Raw genomic sequence first — 19,985 nt, 5'->3', positions numbered from 1 at the left:
TCTTGCCTTTCGCCACTCTACTCAGAGGAGAAGATTCCTTTTGTTTGAAAAGAATAAAGGATGGATCCAGGTATTTGGGGCAATTTTTTTGACAAACTTTCTAGACTTATACAAGTATATATGTTGACTTGGAAAGCACTACAGATATAATTTTAACCAGTTAAACACATGTCTCTCTTGTCCTTGGAATCTTTTTAAGTCCAAGGACACCTCCTCTCATTACTTCTATGATATGCAGTTCTAAGGCATTGTTTACAATGGATAACTAAATTCAACAATAAAATTTCAACACTGTCTTCCAACATGCAGTGAAGGACTGACAGCCTAATATAAGCTTCAATTAATTCAGCAGGATTTACATTCAAGTAAGTGTACACAGAATTGCAACCTAAGACTAACCCTGAGCGAACTCAGTGGGGTGTATGGTTAATATAGGATAGTGCTTGCCTCCATCCTAAACATAAAAAAGGGTGTGTATGTGTGCATGGGGGGGGGGGGGGGAGCAAGGGATATACATCAATATATGGTTGTGAAATTCCAGCATAAGCATGTAACAGGAATAAAATTGTAGCTGCAAAAGATTATTACACCAAAAACTATAACGATGCATTGTCAATTAAAAAATGAAATTAACCAAGATTGGTTTGAATTTTTATTAATCAGCATGTCATATAACAACCAACCTCCATTTCATTCCTGGTACTTCTTTTCTTGATAAAACCTATTGGTGGTATTTTACAAAATTACTATTAATTCTTGACTACATTGTATTTGCTACATTGCAATTTTACTGCAGTGCTGGAACCAGCTATGCACTTTTCCCAGAGCTTCCAGCCTTCTGTTGCCTGCTGGTACTTGGTTGCCGAGGAACTCGTTGACTAGATCCTTCTCGGTTACTATGGTCTGACAGACCTTGGCTTCCAGTTGTTGCAGAAATTGTTCTGGTTCTACCTGCAGGACAACAGATGCTATGTTCAGAGCTTTATTACTACGAAGCCATCAAATGCTAGAACTGCTGGTAAAAATTGGTCCAAATTTTATCTAGATGATATAAACTGCACAAAGGCCTTGCATGGTTAGGAGCGGCAGTGACACCGATATTTAAAAACAACACAAAAAGCCAGGCTCAAATAATAGCTTAGCGAAGCATCAGCAAAAGGATTTATCAATCATGGATACTTTCCTATGCCACGTTTCTACAAAAAGTACATAGAATAACAAATTTCACTGCCAACTGTCTGACCTCAATATTCCCTTGCAATTGGCAAGAAACAAACAAACAAAAACCCAAAACAAAGCAAAGCTTTTTTTCTGTTTTACTTCACTCTTTCTTCCCCATACAAGCAATCCTTACTTATAAAATCTGCCCTTTTCTTAAATAAAGGGTAAACCAATCTATTTCACAAGATCAGTCTCTGTATAGAAGAAAAAATCAAAGAAAATTGGTACCTAAGGCTGTTCCAGACTGAGGTGCACTAGCTTTTCTTTTTTTGCTACCATGCAACAGATGCTTTTCTCATAGTGATGGATAGGACTGCTACTTTTCAAAGAAACTCCGCTGCCCATGTTCTGTTGTAATTAAGACTCCAGGATTTTATCCATGATGTTATCCACTGCTCGATTAACTAGCTAAAATTTCAACCACAGACTTAAACTTACCTTCCAATCAATCACTAGAGCCACAATTCAAAATACCCATTTGTCAGGTGTACAAGGTCTTCCTATTTGCTCCAGTTTAGTAAATTTTTTCCTCATCCAATTTGTACCAAAAATACTGTGTATTATAGGATAAAAGCATATGCTTCTGGCTTCTATTTTTTATAGCAAACAACAGTAAGATTATAAACTCCAAAGGCTGACTAATAGACTAAAAATTAGCTTGGGAAACTCAGTCAGTAGAGAAAGTGAACTAGAAGCAAATACTGAGTCTCTCCCAAGCTAATTCTGGCAGTGTATAACATAACACAATATTGTCGTTTTCAAGGCTGCACTCAGTAGTGATAGGCTGATTTTTAGTCAGTTAATCAACCTCTGTGGATGCTTTTGAGCTTAGAATGAACTTAATCTCTCCTCTTCTCAGTGTCTTCTAGATACTATATTCTCTATAGATGACCAACTAAAATGGAATTAATCACTCAATTGACTCCTGAACCTCACATATACAAATACAGGGTACTTTTATCAAAGTGGATGAACTGGGAGTTGCAAGAAACTTTTAAATTGTGCTCAGAAACAAACATAGTGGTTTCCTCAAACATAATCATTATTAGGAAGACCATACAAAACAGCAGAATACACTAGTCTACACTTCATCTGCCCCATGTATTTGCTACATGTACAGGCTGCTGTGTTACATGCAGATCTCAACTGCCATTTTTTTTGTATGAACAGAATATTGCAGAGACAAATGGCAGCTACTTCAACATAGAGATAAGTAGCTGAAGGAACAATGAAAGAACAAAAGATGGTACAGGGAAACAAGTTTCTTCTGTACCTACAATGACGTGCTGAAAATATTTTGGAACTGAAAAAAAATTACTTCTCATTCAACTTTAAAATGACAATGTGCTAGAAGACAAATTGGGCAAATCTTGAATGATTTGCCAAACTTGTGAAGACCACTCCATTCAAGTAGCACAAAGAGCAGGTTGCTTACCTGTAACTGTTGTTCTTCAAGTGGTTATCTGTGAACTTACAAATATGGGTCATGTTCAGAAGCTTCTAGTTTGAGCAATACTTTTGTGGTTGCCCTACCCACAACTTCATCCACTAATATGGTGTAGTTTGTACCTATCTCACAGGTTCTGTGCTAGCTGCAATGGACAGTGCCAACAAGAATAAGAGGGGAAGTGGGTGGGTTATTTGAGTTCAAATGACCACTAGGTGAAAAAAAAACAGTTTCAGCTAAGCAACCTGTTCCTCCCCACAGTCTCCCTTATTAGCAGATATGGGAGATTAGCCAAGCAATGGAGGACAACTGTTGTGTCAAGACAAATCAAAGAACCACACTCCCCAAACTGGCATCTCCTGCATCAAGCCTATAATGGCAAATGAAAGCTGATGATTGTACCTGATGGCACAGGGCAATTATACTGGTGACTCAGTGAGGAAACAGGTAAGCCACTCTTAAGGGTTCCCATAGCAAACAATCTTTGTGACCTTCTGAACTGAGAAGACTATGGATATAGAAAGGAACACTGGACTTACCTGTGATATGTTCATTTTCAGCAATGGAAGGGGAAACATCCTGTAGTAGGTTGCTCCTACCATTTACTCTAACAGGCAGGATGAAATTTGAGGTAGCAGCCAGCAGGGGGAACAGCCTACAAGCTATTTAGTAAATGTTACATGGACAAGAAAAAAGCTGCCCAAGTATAGAAAGGAATAAAGGAGAAAGAAGATCACAACAAGCAGAATGTGAATCTCAGTTCTGGATGGGTAGAATGTTTCCCCTTCCCCTGATGAAATCAAGCATCTCACAGGTGAATTCAAAGTTCTTTTTTCCAGCACTGGAGGGGAAACATCATGTAGTGGGATATACTCCCAAACCACTGGATGGGCAGAACCGAAGATGCCCAAGCAGAAACAACACGCTGTAGAATGTATCTACTGAAGGAAGCCTCTGCAGAGGCGAACACATCCAAATGGTAGGGGTGAAAACATGTGGATGGAGAAAAACAAGTGGTAGCCCTACAGATTTCTAAGAGAGGAGATCAGAGGTTAGTGTGGCAGACGTAGCAGCACTATTAGTAGAGCAAGGAGCAACGGTATCAGACAGGGAGGCCCCCATGACCAAGTAACACATAGTGATGCATGCTTTAATCCATGTGGCCAAAGCAGAGGAAGAAACGCTGTTGCCCAATGTTGAAAACTTAAAGGGAAATGAATAAATGGCCCAAAGTTCTAAAGGATAAATACAGAAGATAAATTCTGAGGGCTCTCTGGATATCTAAAGTATACTTGGATTTTTCCAGGAGTCTAACAGGAGGAGGACCAAATTAAGGTTGATTTCTTGCAACCTATGTCAGATGATATTGATCTTAGGCATAAAGGAAGGGTAAGGATTGCTTGTATGACTCAGAATCACTGAGTCTGGATGAAAGTTGCATTACTCCTTGAAAGCCATCACAGCACCAAGCTCCAATACTCTTGTTTGCTTCTACACTATCTTTGAAAGGAATTGAAATGATTATAATGTGTCTAGCTGGAGGGTATCTGGAAGTGTTTATGGTGTCTACCATCATGGTTGGCAAACCCTCCATTAGGAGTGTGCTTTGCTTGATCTCCAGGTGTGAAGACTGATACAGTGAGACACCTGACCTTGAGTGTGAAGTTCTAAATCGGGAGGCAGACAAAGATGGTCCAGCTCCAGGGAGAACATCTCTGAGAACCATGCCCTGTGGTCAATGGGGAGCTATCAGAATTACACAAGCCTTTTCTGTTCTTACCCTTCTGTTCTTACCTTACTCATAAAGTTGCCCTGTACACCACTGAGATGTTAAAGCACTGATACCTCCTGTCTCTTAGTCTGGAACCTCAAGAATCTGCCCTCCTGATTATTACCTGGAGAGGCAAACAGATCTGCCCTTGGAAGACCAAACTGATTATCAATTCAAAGGTCAGAGATGAAGAATTCTACTGGATTGATATAAATTCTGCTTACTTAATCAGCCCTTATGTTTGGTTTTCCCTTGATGTGCTCTGACTTTAGGAAAAAAACCCGAGACTCAGCTGAAGTTAGAATAGTAGTTGCTTCCACCATGAGGGATCTTGATTAAGTTCCCCCTTTCCAATTCACATGCATCTTCACTGTCTTTCCTGATTAGGAATGCCCCTGGTGTATCATATGATGAAACTGCAAGAGAGCTAACATGATGGCTTTTAATGAGACCATGAGACAAGTCTATTGTGGCAATCATGTGACCTATATCCATGCTAGAAGAACACAATCTGAGGCATAAGAATGACACATCTGATAGAAAACTGGCCAAATAGACTGTACCCTCTCTAAAAGGAGCAAGACCTATCTCTTAGCTGCGCTGGTAAAAAAAAAACCTCCTAAATGTTGGAGATGCTGAGATGGACAAAGATAGCTCTTCCAATTACTGACCACAAAATCATGCTCAGTTAGAGAGGAAAGCTCTGACTGGACATCTCAAAGGCCACGCTGGATGGAAGTAGATCTGATCAAACATCATTTAGATATGGGTGCATATGGATCCGCTGCTGCCTCCAATAAGCCATAAGCACTGCCATTACTTTGGTGTATACTTTTGCAGATGATGAAAAGCCAAAAGGCAGTGTCTTGTACTAAAAGCGATGCTCTTGGCAATGGACCATGGCATCTTGGGAAGCCACTCTTTCTTGAGCTATAACCATCCAGATCCACTTATTATCTGAAGGGAGGGCTTGGGAAATAGATAAAGAGAGTTGGATTCAAAAATAGTGAAAAGAGGGTTTTTAAATATGTGGAATGAGAGAGAGAGGAAGGGAGAGACTGAATAGTTCATGGTCTGCTCCTCCTGCTGACTACTACTGTATTACAAATTTTGTCCTGCTTCTCAGAGCAAATGGGAGAAGCAATGTTTCTCTTCCACTGCTGAAAAAGGCCAATGATCTGTGAACATCTAACCAGTGCAGCATTTAATTAACATTTGATGTGGGATCTTTCATGAACACTGGTAGAGACTGTCTTGATTCAGTGATAACACTTTGGCAAAATAGTTCAGGCCAGGTTGGGGAGTTATCTTATTTGAATACAGCAACAGATAGGACATAAAATTTACTTGTACAGTACTCTATTCTGAAGTAAAGATTATAAAAACTGCAGGATTCCAGAAAAGGATGTACATGTCACAAGATGCTCAGGGTCCAATGATTTCCACATTAGCAGAGGAAGGAACTATGAAGTTCCAGGCAGGAATGGGTGTAATTTAAGGAAGATGCGGGCATTATGTTGATCTCCAACTGAAGGAGACAACTAGGGTATTGTCACCACCTGCTAAATGAGCTGCCACACAGAAGATGTGTCCCTTTGTGTACTTGTTCCCCAAATAGATTGTGAATCAAAGAAAAATCACTAATTTGGTTCTGCCTTGGTTGTTCAGATAATCTGAAATAATTCCTGCGAAGTTGGATTGAAAGGGCCTTTGCCACTGTTACTATCTCCAGAGTACATTTCTTCTCATGCCCATGTCTCTCTGACAAGGCAAGCCAATACATCAGCTCCCCATTCTGAAAGGGATGCATCTGATGTTACTTTGCATACTAGTTTAAGGGCATTAAAGAGCTGTCAGCATGCTAATAATCTTTCAACTATTCTAGTGATAATAAAGAAGTGCATTCTATCAATCTGAGTATGGGCTGAACGCCAATACAAGCCAGTGTTTGGAGTAACTTCATGCATAGTCTGGCCATGTGACCTCTGTCATTGTGGCCATCAGGCTCAGAAGAACTTTACTTATTGTGCCAAAACCTTTGTGAGCAAAGCAAGCATGTTGTATTAGTCTCAGGGAAGAAAAGCTCATCCTCATCCACATGTGCTATTTGAAACAAATGAGCCGCAATCAGGTGAGGTTTTGTGGGGTTACTCCTGAGACCTTGATGTGACAGGAGACAAAATGTGATGTGAGGTCAGGATATAGGGTCTCTAAGACATCAAGAAGCCACCCATCAATGTAGAGGCAGACTGAAATCCCTTGAGTCTGGAGATGCTACTACCGCTACTCTCCCAGAAGACTCTTAGAATAGCAATAACCCCAATGGAAAGACAGAGAACTACAGTAGTAACATTTGTGATTGTGAAAGGCCTGGTAGAAATTCAAAAGGAAGCATCTTTTAGATCATGGTGAACCACCCTGTTTTTCCCACCAGGCTGGATGCAAGGTTACAATTCTGAACATTTTTTTAAAAAAGAAATAGGAGCTTATTGCTTGAAAATGAGGATAGATCATGGTCTCCGATCCCTTTTGGGGACTGTGAATGACTTTGAGAAGAAACAGTAAGAAATGAGTAGTAGTGTGGCAATTTCTTCTTCCACTGCTTCGTAGGATGCTGTAGGATGGAAACTCCACAGAGCCAGTTTTTAATTTTATGCCATACTCTGTCTCCGGGTCCTGATAAAGGGGCTGAACCTGACTACAAAGGTGGCACTTGAGAGAATTGTTATGATGAACAATGTAGTCATAAAGGTATGACTAACCATTGAGTCAAAGCTGACATTTAGGGGAAATCAGATGGTCTCTTCTTGAAACAAGAATGGTATTCTCCCAAAGTGTAGGTCTTAGATGACAAGAAATCTTCTGATGAAGTTTTAGAGGGGTCTGCAAGCTGGATCATGGAAGGTTTCACTGGAAGAATGCTCAGTCCACTTGGACTTGGATTGTTAGAATACTTAAGACTGTATGCTTGGAATGGAAAACTGTGGCTTGAAATCTTTCTTTCTTTCTTTCTTTCTTTCTTTCTTTCTTTCTTTCTTTTTGCAGCCCCTGAAACCCTCCATCTCATCCCACAAGCACCCTGTTCCACAAAATAGTTTTTAAAATGTCTGGGTGATCTTCTCCCTGAAACACTAAAAGACAATTAATGCTGTAATATGTCTCAGTTCTGCTTACAACATTCTCTGGCCAACTGCCAAACACACAAGCACAAAAGAAAAACCAGCCTGCAATGAAACCAGAAATTATGCCACATCACTACTGAATTTAGCTCAGCAGTGCTGTGAAGCCCACTGAGGGTGGGGTGGGAAATGGTCCCACCTCCTATGCAGTTGCCCACACTCCTGCTGTATGCTATACTATATCACATCTTCATTTTCTAATTATGCTTGTTTTTTAAACAAGGCTTAGCAGTGAAGAGAAGGAAGAAGGAACATTTTCAATTGTAGTCTACATGCCTGTGATGACTTCTGGAAGTGTGGGTACAATTTTACTATGTTGAACTACCCCCAACTATTATATGGCCAGGAGAAGCTTTTTCCAGTAAAACTGGAAGAGGATGTAGAAGAAATTCGTCTTCTTTAAATTTGAAAAAACTGAAAAAAGTACACACTGGGTAACTTCAAGCAACTCACACTCTCAGCCTCAAAGGAAGGCAAGGGCAAACCTGCTCTGAACAAATTCTGCCAAGAAAACATCATGATAGGTTTACCTTAGGATCACCATAAGTCAGAAATGACTTAAAGGCACACAAAACCAACAAGGTTTGGGGGCATGGCAGGGGAGGGGTGAAACTATCTCGGGTCCCATGAGGGGCCAATACAGCCCTTGACAGTTACCCACTCACGCACTAACCACGTGCTTCTGCTTGGAAAACAGAAGTAACTCTTCTTTCATCTTCAAGTGGTGATCAAAAAACAAAGCAACCTTTTCCTCCAAGAATTGACAGTAAGCTCCATACACATTTTGTAGTTAGCAATTCTTTTAGGGAAGGCTGCTAAGACATTTCTCTGTCATTTAATTTATTGTCTTCCTTATCCATAGGATATGATGTTGCTTCTGAAAAGATTTACTCTGGATGGCTTTGACAATGCTCAAATTCAGTTGAGGATGTTAAAAAGCATTGCAGAGTTTTCTTTCTGAACACTGTAGAGACTATCAGTCTTTCATGAATTGGATGGTACTGAAGATGAAGTTTCCCAAGACTGGTTAGCCACATAGAGATATTATGGCAATACAGATAGAGTAGCTGGTAGAAATAGCCTGAGATGGCACCCATTTCAAAACTGAGTCAGTAGTGGGAGATGTGGGGGTGTCAGGATGTTTCAGCTTTAAATCCAGAATCTTTGCCATTCTGATTGCCTGGTCTGCATACATATCACTGGAGAAGAAAAATGTAAGAAAGGTATTAAAAGCTCTCAAATGTTAATGAGTGGAAGACAGCTAACCTTTTAAATGAAGCAGCTATGCCACAAGAAAGGAAGGAACAGAAGATGTAAGCTGAAATTGTTGCCAGGAGGTATTGCTCAAGTTCTAGAAGGCAGCAAAAATGCCATGAGATGTTACCCATATGTGTGAATATGTGTGAATCATGGAGATCAGAAAGGACAGATATAATATTTCCCTCCAAAACTAGAATTCTGATACAGATTATGCAGCCTCAACATGTTGATGGCAGAAACAAAATCTATTTAGTACAAAGTCAGTGCCACCTGAACATATCACAGAAGTAAATGTGTCAAAAAAATTTGAAAGCACATTCTACACGGTCTTATATTAGAAACTAAGATACTTGGGTGCTAAATTCCTATAACCCATTTTCTCGTAGGGAAATTTTGGTGTACAGATGCAATTTTAGTGCTTAGCATGCAAGAACATTTTTGTTGTAAAACTTAACAGGAAACGTTTCAGAAATAACAGAGAATTTTTAGTCATCACTTACACAGCTTGTAGTCCTGTCAAGATGGTGTATTTAGTTATGAAGTAAAGAAAATGTACTGGGTCCCATAGCCTCTTCATTCAATTGTACTATCCTCATCAGTGATATTAAATGCTTCCTATTTATTTATTTTTTATAAGACACTTCTTATTGTTAGAACTAAACCAAACACTATTTTCACAATGTGTAATTTTTACAAATTTAAAGTTACAATATTAAGGACATTTACTTGGAAGCAAATTCTACTGAGATCAATAGCACTTGCAAGTAAACATGTTTAAGATCTGGAAACAAGATAACCAGTTTTTAAAGGGGATTCTTTATAATTACAGAAGGCTGCACTAAAACCCAGTAGATAACTAACACACACAACCTGCAAAAGGAGAGAACAGGCAGCAAGAAAACTGGAAAGAGCCAGGGGGACCTTGAGAGAGAGGCGAGCAAGCTGCAGCAGGACTGTAGACCACAGCCTTAGAGACTCTTATTCGTGGAGGTCGAAGGGCAGAGGAAAATGAGAGTGGTGCAGGGATTTTACTGGTCTTGGCAGAGACAATTGGGGGCTCTAATTCAAAGAGAGACATAGAAACAAATTAGAAAAACCACATGGTGACAGACAAAGAAAAAAGTTTGTGAATGCTCAAATATCTCAACAAATATTTAAAGTTCTATAACTTAAATGCTATTATACAAGATACAGTAACTATTACTTTCTGTCCCCATATACAATTCGTATTATAAAAAATTCCAAAACAAGATACTTGTATTATGATACTGTGTTCTAGTCAGATTGAAGAGTTAAGAACAAGCAATATATACAGCTATTTTAATCTCTCCAACAATTTTCTTCCAAGTGCAATGCAGCATCATCTTGATTTCTTTCTCGCTCACTGTGCACATATACACACACATACACACATTACATATGGGGTTCTACAAAATAATCATAAATATGGCACTAAACATGCTGTCCAAATTTAAAACAGAATTGAATACCTATCTCTTCTGGCAGGCTTCTCCAGATAAATTTTAAATGTGGATTTTTAAAATAATGTGTATGTCTTATTTGTCTCTGTATACTGTTGCATGTTTTAATTAATGTGTTTTAACTGATGCTGTGCATTGTTTATTTCTTGTTGTTCTTTGCCTTGATCCATGGGGACAGCCAGGTAAGAAAATAATAATAATAATAATAATAATAATAATAATTTTCCGCTTTGGACATTCAGCTCTGTCCACACTGAAACACAATGTAGGCTGACAGAACAGCATGAACAGCTCCATGGCAGATTTTTCTGTGAAACAGTATATGCAGACATTCTACAGCCAGGGCCATTTGGTGCAATGCTTTTCTTAGACTTTTCCTAGTGTGAGAACAAGTTCTTATTATAGCCCTTAAGCTTTTACAGAGAAAATAATTTATCTTGACCATGGTGCAGGATAATACAATGAAATGTTATAAGACTTTCTGTGTCCCTGGAAGAGTAAACTGTACTGCTTTTTCTTTGACTAAATGCAGTGAATAGAGAATAACATTTTTAAAGCCCCCTTATAATAATTAAAATGGGAAGACAGTGACATCCTTATCCTCCAAACTAATAAATTTCTTCAACCATTCATTCCACTTTCTGTGGTAGCAAGGCCAGTTCTAGCTCTGCACAGAATCATTCAGTCTCTCCAAAAGCAGTTAAATGCATTATTCATTTTCAGTATCTGTCAGTGTTGATCAGGAACCTACTCTTGGTAAATGGGAAGACATACATCAAGTAAGACACTCATAACAATACAACAGCACTTACTGTCAAATCATTACCAGAAAAATATGTCTGGCATATGGGATCACATAGTACAAGAAGTCATACTTTCCTGTTAAACACTAGTAAAAAGGTATGGCCCTGTATGAGCTCAAAAGTTCTAATGCTAACCCAGGATCTCATGGAAAAGAACCTTCCTTCCAAAGGCATTCCTTCCAAAGGCCTTCCTACCCAAGGATTAGAAAATAAATTATATAATATTGTAATATTTCTCCCTCTTTCTTCTTTCCTTTTCATAGTGTGTCAAGATTCAGTTTTCAGAACTGAAGACAGTGACAATATTATAGCTATTAATTTCTCAGTCAGTAAGTCAGTGTAAAAGCCTTTTTGGCCAAAGAGTTCAATAAAAGGTGGTGGTGATTATGTTGAAAATGATATTTTTATAATGGATCCTGAGGATGAGGGAGAAAATTATAGTTCAATTAGTCTAATGTCTCACCTACAAAATTTGCAGAAAAGATTACAAGAGAAGCACAGGCTTTGCTGAGGAAGAATGAACATGGGGGAAGAGAAGCCAAGCTTTGGCAGTACTTTCAGATGCTCAAAACTCTTGTAGATACAAGATTATCTAAGGACCAAAACACATTGCAGAAATAATCCAGTTTGAGACTGCTTTAACTGCCCTGGCTCACTGCTAGGGAATCCTGGGAATTCTAGCTTATTGTGGCACCAGAGCTCTCTGACAGAGAAGACTAAATATCTCATAAAACTACAGCTCCCAGAATTCCCTAGCAATGAGCCAGGACACTTAAAGCGATCTCAAACTGGATTTTTCTGCAGTGCGTTTTGGACCTAAGATATTAAGAAGATGGATGTTCTCACTAAATCCCCATCCAAAATGGACAAGCCCTTATATGAACAACAGATTAAAGAACAGAAAAGCGAGGACAGAAATAAACCCAAGAGAATTCACAATGAATGGATGTAAACAGAAGAATTCCTGAAGATCTGTATTGGAATTATAGCATATAATGTATTCATTCAGAGATGAGGCTATGCTATTCTCGTGTAGGAAGAAGAAAAAAATGTGGGACGTTAAAAAATAACACTTTTATTATGTCATAAATCTAAATGATCTATATAGTCTATTTTCATCAAATCCCTGAAGTGAGATCCGAAGTTGAAGGTACAAAGTTTAGGAAATCGATTTTGCCTTAGGGTCACCATAAGTTGGAAACAACTTGAAGACAAACAATAACAACAACACATTGAGATCAGAATGAAATACAAAAATAAAGTAAGGATTATATTTTAGCATAACATTGACCAATCATCAAAACAGTGATAGTGATAACACAAACAGCCTTGGCAGTGATAGACTAATGCATGTAGTATGAAAAATCTCAATTAATGCAAAAGGTGATAGAACTGAATTGCTTGCTAAATTGCAATTTTGCTGTTTTATACTATGAAGGTAAATTGTGCAAGAATGGTCACCTTAACGTTAGTGGTAGAGTATTCCAATACAGAAGACCTTAAGCTGTCATATGTGGGGGACTGGCGATTCTTTCTTCCAGTGGACTGAGGACCAGTGTCATATTTTTGACCACTGGCTACAAATGCTTCTTTCTTTCCTGGAAGTTTTCCAGTGACTGATAGTAGAAGGTTCAGAGGCTGGCACCAATCTATGAGTGACTGCTTTGAATAGCACTTTGTGCCCACGTGGCTTCTCAAAAAAGTGGTATGTTTCCTATATGTAAAACGGGTTAGGTCATTGTTGGCAGGTGAAAGCATTCACCCTTCTATAATATGACAAGGGGAAGTAACTTTTCATGTAGCAGCCACCATTGTGGTTTTGAAACAGTGTTGCCTGAGCAGAAATGGTGAGAGTTTGGCAAAGGAGGAAACATTTTTGCTGATTTTTGATATCAGCTCAATAATGTTAAACAATATTTTTCAAGGTATAAAAGATATACTCTGACAGCACATTGGGTGAACAATATTACAAGAATTATCAAGTCACATAAATGTTAATATTAGCATGCCAATTACTGGTAATTGGGATACCCAGTATTATCAATTAGAATGTGGAAATCAAAAGTGAAGAAAATAACTCTTATAAACAAAATTATTAGCTATATATTTATTTAGCTATATATTTTCTTTCTTTTTTTTATTCTGTTTTAATAGATATTTTAATTGTAACATGTTTAATCCTGTTTTAAGGGGGGTGATTTGGGACACAGTGTTGTAAATGTGGATTTTAATATGTTGTGAGCCACTTTGATTGTCCAGTTACAGAAAAGCGGGATACAAATAAAAGTTTTATTTATTTATTTATTTATTTATGAAAATATATGGAAGAAAGAATGATTCAGCTTTTTGCAGACATCTTTCAATATTTATCCAATACATAGGACATTACTTACTTACTAGGACACTTTGGCAAACAGAATTCTAGCCATGAGTAAAATAAGAGGAGGTGCTAAAAAGTTGTCCACCCAAGCCACTTCCCAGTCTCTGAAAATTTTGTCACTGTAGCTTGAAAGGGTTTTCTTTTGCATCGTAAACAGCCAATTTGCAGGATTGTAGTTCTAATTATTCAATTTCAGTGTAGAGATTTTTGAGAACAAAGATGTAGCAAGATCTGTCTGTGAGGCCTTCAACAATGACAACTCCTGAAACTGTTGAGGGTATTAAGGACCTGATGTTGGCAGATTGGCAAGTCTCAGCTAAAACAGACACTAGAGATATCCTGGAAATGCATTGGGTTTTAATTCATGAGTAGTTGGCTATTCAGAAGCTGTCAGCTAAGTGAGTGCCAAAATGTCTGAATTTTGATCACAAATTAAATCAAGATAACCCCAAGTTGATTCTGCAGCATTTTAAGTCAGCTAGTGATATCATAGCAACACTGCAACATTGTATGGCCTTCAGGTCCTCCCTGGCCAAAGAAATTTAAGATTCAGAGCTCAGCAGGAAAAGTAACAGCCACTGGTTTTGGGGGGGGGGGGGGGGGATAAGGAAGGTATTTTGATAGCTATCTTCAGAAGAGCCAAACAGTTAATTTGGAATGTGAAGGCTTTCATGGCCAGCATCCATAGTTTTCTGTGGGGTTTTCAGGCTATGTGGCAATTTTCTAGAAGAGTAATTACTTCAAGATGCCAGCCACAGATGCTGGCGAAACTCTTCTAGAACATGGCCACATAGCCCGAAAACCCCACAAAAAACTATAGTGAATTTAGAACATTATTCTAATTTGCTGTGCCAGTTAAAGGAGGCATTGAAGGAAAAATGGCAAGAAAATCTGCATAGAGGCGTTCTCTTTTTGCAGGACAATGCACCTTGTCACAGGGCTGGCAAGATGATGGATGTTTTGAAGAATTTGTAGTTTGAGTACATCACCCTACTCACCAGATCCATTTGATTATTTCCTGTTTTGAACCCCTAAAAAGATTCTGAAAGGAAGGAAATTCTTCAGTGATTCAGATGTGACAGCAGCAGCATAAGAATTTATTTAAAATGATGTGTCAAGTGCACCAGACTTCAGGGTGAATGTATGACATTGCATGTAAGTTTTATTGTCAGACTGAGAACTTTTCAGCACCCGTATGATTCTTCCATATGATAAATATGGAAGAATGGACAAGAATAATATAGAATCTATTTATTATTTTCTTAATGAAATGTTTAAACAATAATTATATGGTGTGCAATATTACGTAACTATTATAATCTTTATGTACATGAGACAGACAAATTTGTTTTTGTTTTAAAGCAAAAGTGAGACAGATAGCCTTTTGCTATTTTTTAGCTTTGAAGAAATGGGGACTCTGGAATTAGGCAACTAGGATTAAGTAGAACCACAGAAACACAGAGTTGAGAGAGACCAGAAGGACCACTGAGTGCAACCCCTTGCCATGCAGGAATATACAAAGAAGAGTACTGCCGAGAGATGGCTATCCAACATCTGTTTAAAAACCTACAAAGAAAGACACTCCACTGCCCTCAAAAGCAGTCTATTCCACTGTCAAACAGCTCTCACTATCAGGAAGATTATCTTATGTTTAGATGGAACATTTTTTCTTGTAGTATCTTGTAATAAAATAGGAAGATAGGATATGAACAACTTTTACCATACATAGGCCCAGTACACACGGCGCTAAAGTGCCGTGCTCGCAGTGTACTAGGGTTAAGGGACTGCGTGGCAACCACATGGTCCCTAACCCTAGTACGGTGCGGTGCGCTGTGTATACGAGTGCCGCCATTGTTACGTGACGGACGCATAGCATCCACACGTCACATCGCACTTGTGATGTCACAAGTGTGCCACACAGATGTCACAATGGCGGTGCAAAAAGAACCTGCTTTTCGCAGGGTTTTTCCTCCGCAGGGAGGCCACGTGGTTTGGCGGCTGCAGCTTCCCTGCGGGAGGGGGAGGCACCAGCAGGCCTCCTTTTTTGGGAGGTCTGTACCGCACCACAGTTTCTTTTATCTGATACTGAGTCTAGTAAGTTAACAAGCAAATTCAAACTCAAAATAAATTTATCCATATATGTATCTCAGTATTTGCTCAGAAGAATGCCATATAGACATATGATGTGTATTGCAGTTTATGCCAGGAGGTATCAGAAGAACCAAAAGAAAAAAGACAATGTGTACATTTTCAAAACTGTAACTTGAGGAGAGGCACTGAAAGGAAACAGATCACTGCCTGTCATGCTAATGTTTTGACAACCCATTGCTTGTGAAGTCTGTTTCCCGTTGACTCATTTGTTTCTTTCAATTACACCCTGCCATCATATACTACATGGTTGAATAGCTCCCTCCAATCTTCACAATTTCTAGGCTTCATCCGCACTGGAGAAGTAAACCAGTTTGACACCACTTTTAACTGCCATGGTTCAATGTTATGGAATCCTAGGAACTGTAGTTTGTTGTGGCGCCAGAGCTCTCTGACAGAGAATGCAAATATCTCACAAAACTACAAATCCCAGAATTTCATAACGTAGGCCTATGGCAGTTAAAGTGGCGTCAAACTCAATGCAGATGCAGCCAGTGGAGAAACAAGTAAGAAATTATGTCACTGTTGGGTTAGATCAGTCTTTCTCAAATAGTGGGGCGGGCCCCCCAGGGGGGGCACGAGGCTCTGTTATGCAGAGGTGTACTTATAACAATTTTATAGACAAATGATATTATTTACAGTCGCGCGGGGGGGGGGGGGGGCGAAATGTTTTCTTCTTCCTGGGGGGGCATGACAGAAAATAATTGAGAAGCACTGGGTTAGATACAGTACCAAACGCAAGCATTGACATAACTGCTTGGTTAAGATGTAATGTTGTGATATAAACAACCCATCAAATGTGTTCCTTTCTACTCACAACTGTGTTGATTTTGAATTGATAATTTTGATAATTCTGAATTGAGACAAAATGATGAACTGAGACAAAACTGGGACAGTTTCATAAGAACAGGAAGTAAGAGGAACATTTTTGTGTATTCCAGGAATTTAAAAACGTTTTATTTATTTATTTAAATATCGCTTTGAAGCACACACATAAAAGGACAACTTGTGATATATTCCCAGTAGAGTATAGAATTACATCTGACAGAAAGCTGAATAATTTATTTCCCACAAGTATTAACTAAGTTTATCTTGAAAGCAATATAAGACAGTAAAATTCCACTGTCACAGCAACTGCATTTTATTGAAAATATGGAGATTTTCTGATATCTTGGTGGCAGAAGCACCTGCTTTGCATGCAAAAAAGGTGCTTCAATCTCTGGCCTCTTCAGACAGGGCTGAGATACCATCTGAAACACTAAAGAGTCACTTCCAGTGAGTATAAATGGTACTGAACCAAACAGACCAATGGTCTGATGACTATGGAGCTAGTCATACAATGATAATGAAATAAATAGATGCAAGTAATGAAACATTTTTAGAAGTTCAGATTCTGAAAGATGGTCTGCAAAGGAAAAAAGAGGGTAGCTTGCTGTATGTTGTAAATAACACCAAAAATTAAATTAGGAATCAGAAAAGGAAATTTCTATCACCTCTAATTGTATGTACATAGAGAAGGTTTTTTTTCTTCCCCAAAAAAAAAATGAATGGAGTGTTTCAATGACACATTCAAAACTAGGAGTCTGAATTGCTATTGAAATGGCTAGATGAAAACAAATGATTCCACACATGTCCAGAATGTGAAGGAAGCCTTTAACAACTAGAGAGAAAACAGGAGTGTAGCTCTATCCTGCCTATGACCATTCCTCTCAATACAGGTATGAAGAGTGATTATAGGGAAATGATCTGAATAATGGAGAAGAGCAGTTGCCCAGAGACACTTGTCACTGCTACTGGTCCCTCTCCTGGCTTTAATTAAAGCCTTGAACAACAGCACGAGTTAACAGACTGTTTCTTTCTCTGGCAAATGAGGCACCACTGACCTCGTGCCGACTCAGAGGCGGCCTCAGTGCTTAGTCTCTGTCCAGCACACATGGCGCGAAGCATCTGGAAGATGGCCAAGGGTGCCACATTCATGCGTAGAAGGTCCAGTAGAATCCTAGGGAAGAGCACAGTATCAGGATCACATGCCCATCCCCAGCGAGGACACAAAACAGACAAGAATTCAGGCATAACTTCCCAACAGGGCTGGCTTGCACTTTCCAAACATTTGAAAGAGGTCTGCAGCAAATGAAAATGTAGCCCTTTTCGAGAGGTTCCCCCTTTTCCAGGGCATATCCTACATTTCAGCCTTCGGGAGGAATTTCAAAACGTCCCCCATATTGGGCATGACTAAGAATAAAAGGATCATAGAGTTGGAAGAGACCACAAGGGCCATCCAGTCCAATCCCCTGCCATGCAGGAAATCACAATCAAAGCATCCCCAACAGATGGCCATCCATCCTGTTTAAAGACCTCTAAAGAAAGAGACTCCACTACACTCCGAGGGAGTTTGTTCCACTGTCGGACAGCCCTTACTGTCAGGAAGTTCCTCCTAATGTTGAGGTGGAATCTCTTTTCCTGTAGCTTGCATCCATTGCTTCGGGTCCTAGTCTCTGGAGCAGCAGAAAACAAGCTTGCTCCCTCTTCAATATGACATCCCTTCAAGTATTTAAACAGGGCTATCATATCACATCTTAACCTTCTTTTCTCCAGGCTAAACATCCCCAGCTCCCTAAGTCGTTCCTCATAGGACATGGTTTCCAGACCCTTCACCATTTTTGTCGCCCTCCTTTGGACACACTCCAGTTTCTCCACATCCTTTTTTAATTGTGGCGCCCAGAACTGGACACAGTATTCCAGGTGGGGCCTGACCAAAGCAGAATATAGTGGCACTATGACTTCCCTTGGTCTAGAGACTATACTTCTATTGATGCAGCCTAAAATTGCATCGGCCTTTTTAGCTGCCGCATCGCACTGTTGACTCATGTTCAACTTGTGGTCTACTTGGACTCCTAGATCCCTTTCACACGTAGTTTCTTTCAGCCAGGTGTCACCCATCCTATATCTGTGCATTTTATTTTTCTGCCCTAAGTGCAGTACCTTACATTTCTCTGTGTTGAATTTCATTTTGTTAGCTTTGGCCCAGCTTTCTAGTCTATTCGGGTCATTTTGAATCTTGATCCTGTCCTCTGGAGTATTAGCTATTCCCCCTAATTTGGTGTCATCTGCAAATTTGATAAGTATGCTCCCAATTCTGTCATCCAGGTCATTGATAAAGATGTTGAATAGCACTGGGCCCAGGACAGAGCCCTGTGGGACCCCACTGGTCACTTCCCTCCAGGAGGAAAAAGAGCCATTGTTGAGCACCCTTTGGGTTCGGCCAGTCAACCAATTACAGATCCATTTAACAGTTACTTTGTCTAGCCCACATTTTACAAGCTTGTTTGCAAGAATATCATGGGAAACCTTGTCAAAAGCCTTACTGAAATCAAGATATACTATATTCACAGCATTCCCTTCATCTACCAAGCTGGTCATTTTATCAAAGAAAGAGATCAGATTTGTCTGGCATGACTTGTTTCTCTGAAACCCATGTTGACTCTTTGTGATTATGGCATTGCCTTCTAGATGTTCACAGACTCTCTGTTTAATGATCTGCTCCAGAACCCTTCCTGGACAGATGCCACCTTCTTCCTGCTTCCCAAATGCCAGGGTCCCATGGAGGGGCTGACTGGGGGGAGGAGAGGAGTCCCCAGAGCCGCCAAGGAAACAGAGGCCTCCCATGAACGGGAAGGGGCCGAGGAGGAGCAGGGAATCATGGCAGCCCTTGCCCCGCCCACTCACTTGAATACTTCCGGGTCGAGGCCTGTCCCTGCGGCCTGCGCCAACTCAAACAGTTCAGACTCCTCGGCATTGAGGACCAGCCGCCGCCGGGGGGCCCGGGACCCCGCTCCCTTGGCTGCCTCGAGCCCCGGGCCCGACATGGTGGCCGCCCTCCCCTTGTCCCGCCCCTTCCTCCCGCAAGGCACCTTGGGAAACCCCTGCAACGCCTCGCTTCAGGTGCGACGCCAGGCACTCTGGGAAATGTAGTTTTCTGGAGGAGTCAGCGAACAAGAACAACCAAGGCTTCGTCCACAGCGGAGAAATAACCCGTTTTGGCACCGTATTACTGGCTCAAGGCTATGGGATTCTGGGAGTTGTAGTTTGTTGTGGGGCTTCCTTCCTTAAGCTCCGCTCTGGGCCCACATCAAACTCCAACTCCCAGAATTCCATAGCCTTGAGCCAGACAACAAGTTAAAGCGCTGCCAAACCGGGTTATTTCTCCAGTGTAGATGCAGCCAAGGACTGCTGCTTCAGTTCAGCATGACCAGGCGTCCTCCATTGCAGCCTTTCTGTCCAGGAAGAAGTCCAAA

The 19,985-nt window shown here is 40.1% G+C and overlaps 1 protein-coding gene across 4 annotated transcripts; it reads right to left on the bottom strand.

Annotated features, from left to right (window-relative positions):
• Positions 1-639: 639 nt before the first annotated feature.
• Positions 640-19,579, bottom strand: LOC149316712 (mitotic-spindle organizing protein 2B-like). 4 transcript variants are annotated; one of them, XM_089516084.1, is made up of 5 exons: positions 19,417-19,579; positions 17,574-17,689; positions 9,749-9,937; positions 8,885-8,969; positions 865-951 (listed from the first exon to the last, which is right to left on the bottom strand). In XM_089516084.1, the coding sequence occupies exons 1-5, from the start codon at positions 19,554-19,556 to the stop codon at positions 948-950; spliced, it is 534 nt and encodes a 177-aa protein (XP_089372210.1). In that variant the 5' UTR covers positions 19,557-19,579; the 3' UTR covers positions 865-947. The 4 variants fall into 4 exon arrangements, with proteins under 4 accessions (XP_089372208.1, XP_089372209.1, XP_089372210.1 ...); XM_089516086.1 differs by lacking the exon at positions 8,885-8,969 and adding an exon at positions 3,071-3,177 and having other exon boundaries at positions 9,800-9,937; XM_089516082.1 differs by lacking the exon at positions 8,885-8,969 and having other exon boundaries at positions 640-951.
• Positions 19,580-19,985: the final 406 nt, after the last annotated feature.

The sequence above is a fragment of the Sceloporus occidentalis genome, unplaced genomic scaffold (genome assembly GCF_023333645.1).
Source record: "Sceloporus occidentalis isolate IW3139 unplaced genomic scaffold, rSceOcc1.0.p SCAF_3, whole genome shotgun sequence".
Classification (NCBI taxonomy): domain Eukaryota; kingdom Metazoa; phylum Chordata; class Lepidosauria; order Squamata; family Phrynosomatidae; genus Sceloporus; species Sceloporus occidentalis.
The sequence above is the reverse complement of the archived record's forward strand: the minus strand, read 5'-3'. Positions and strand labels throughout refer to the sequence as shown.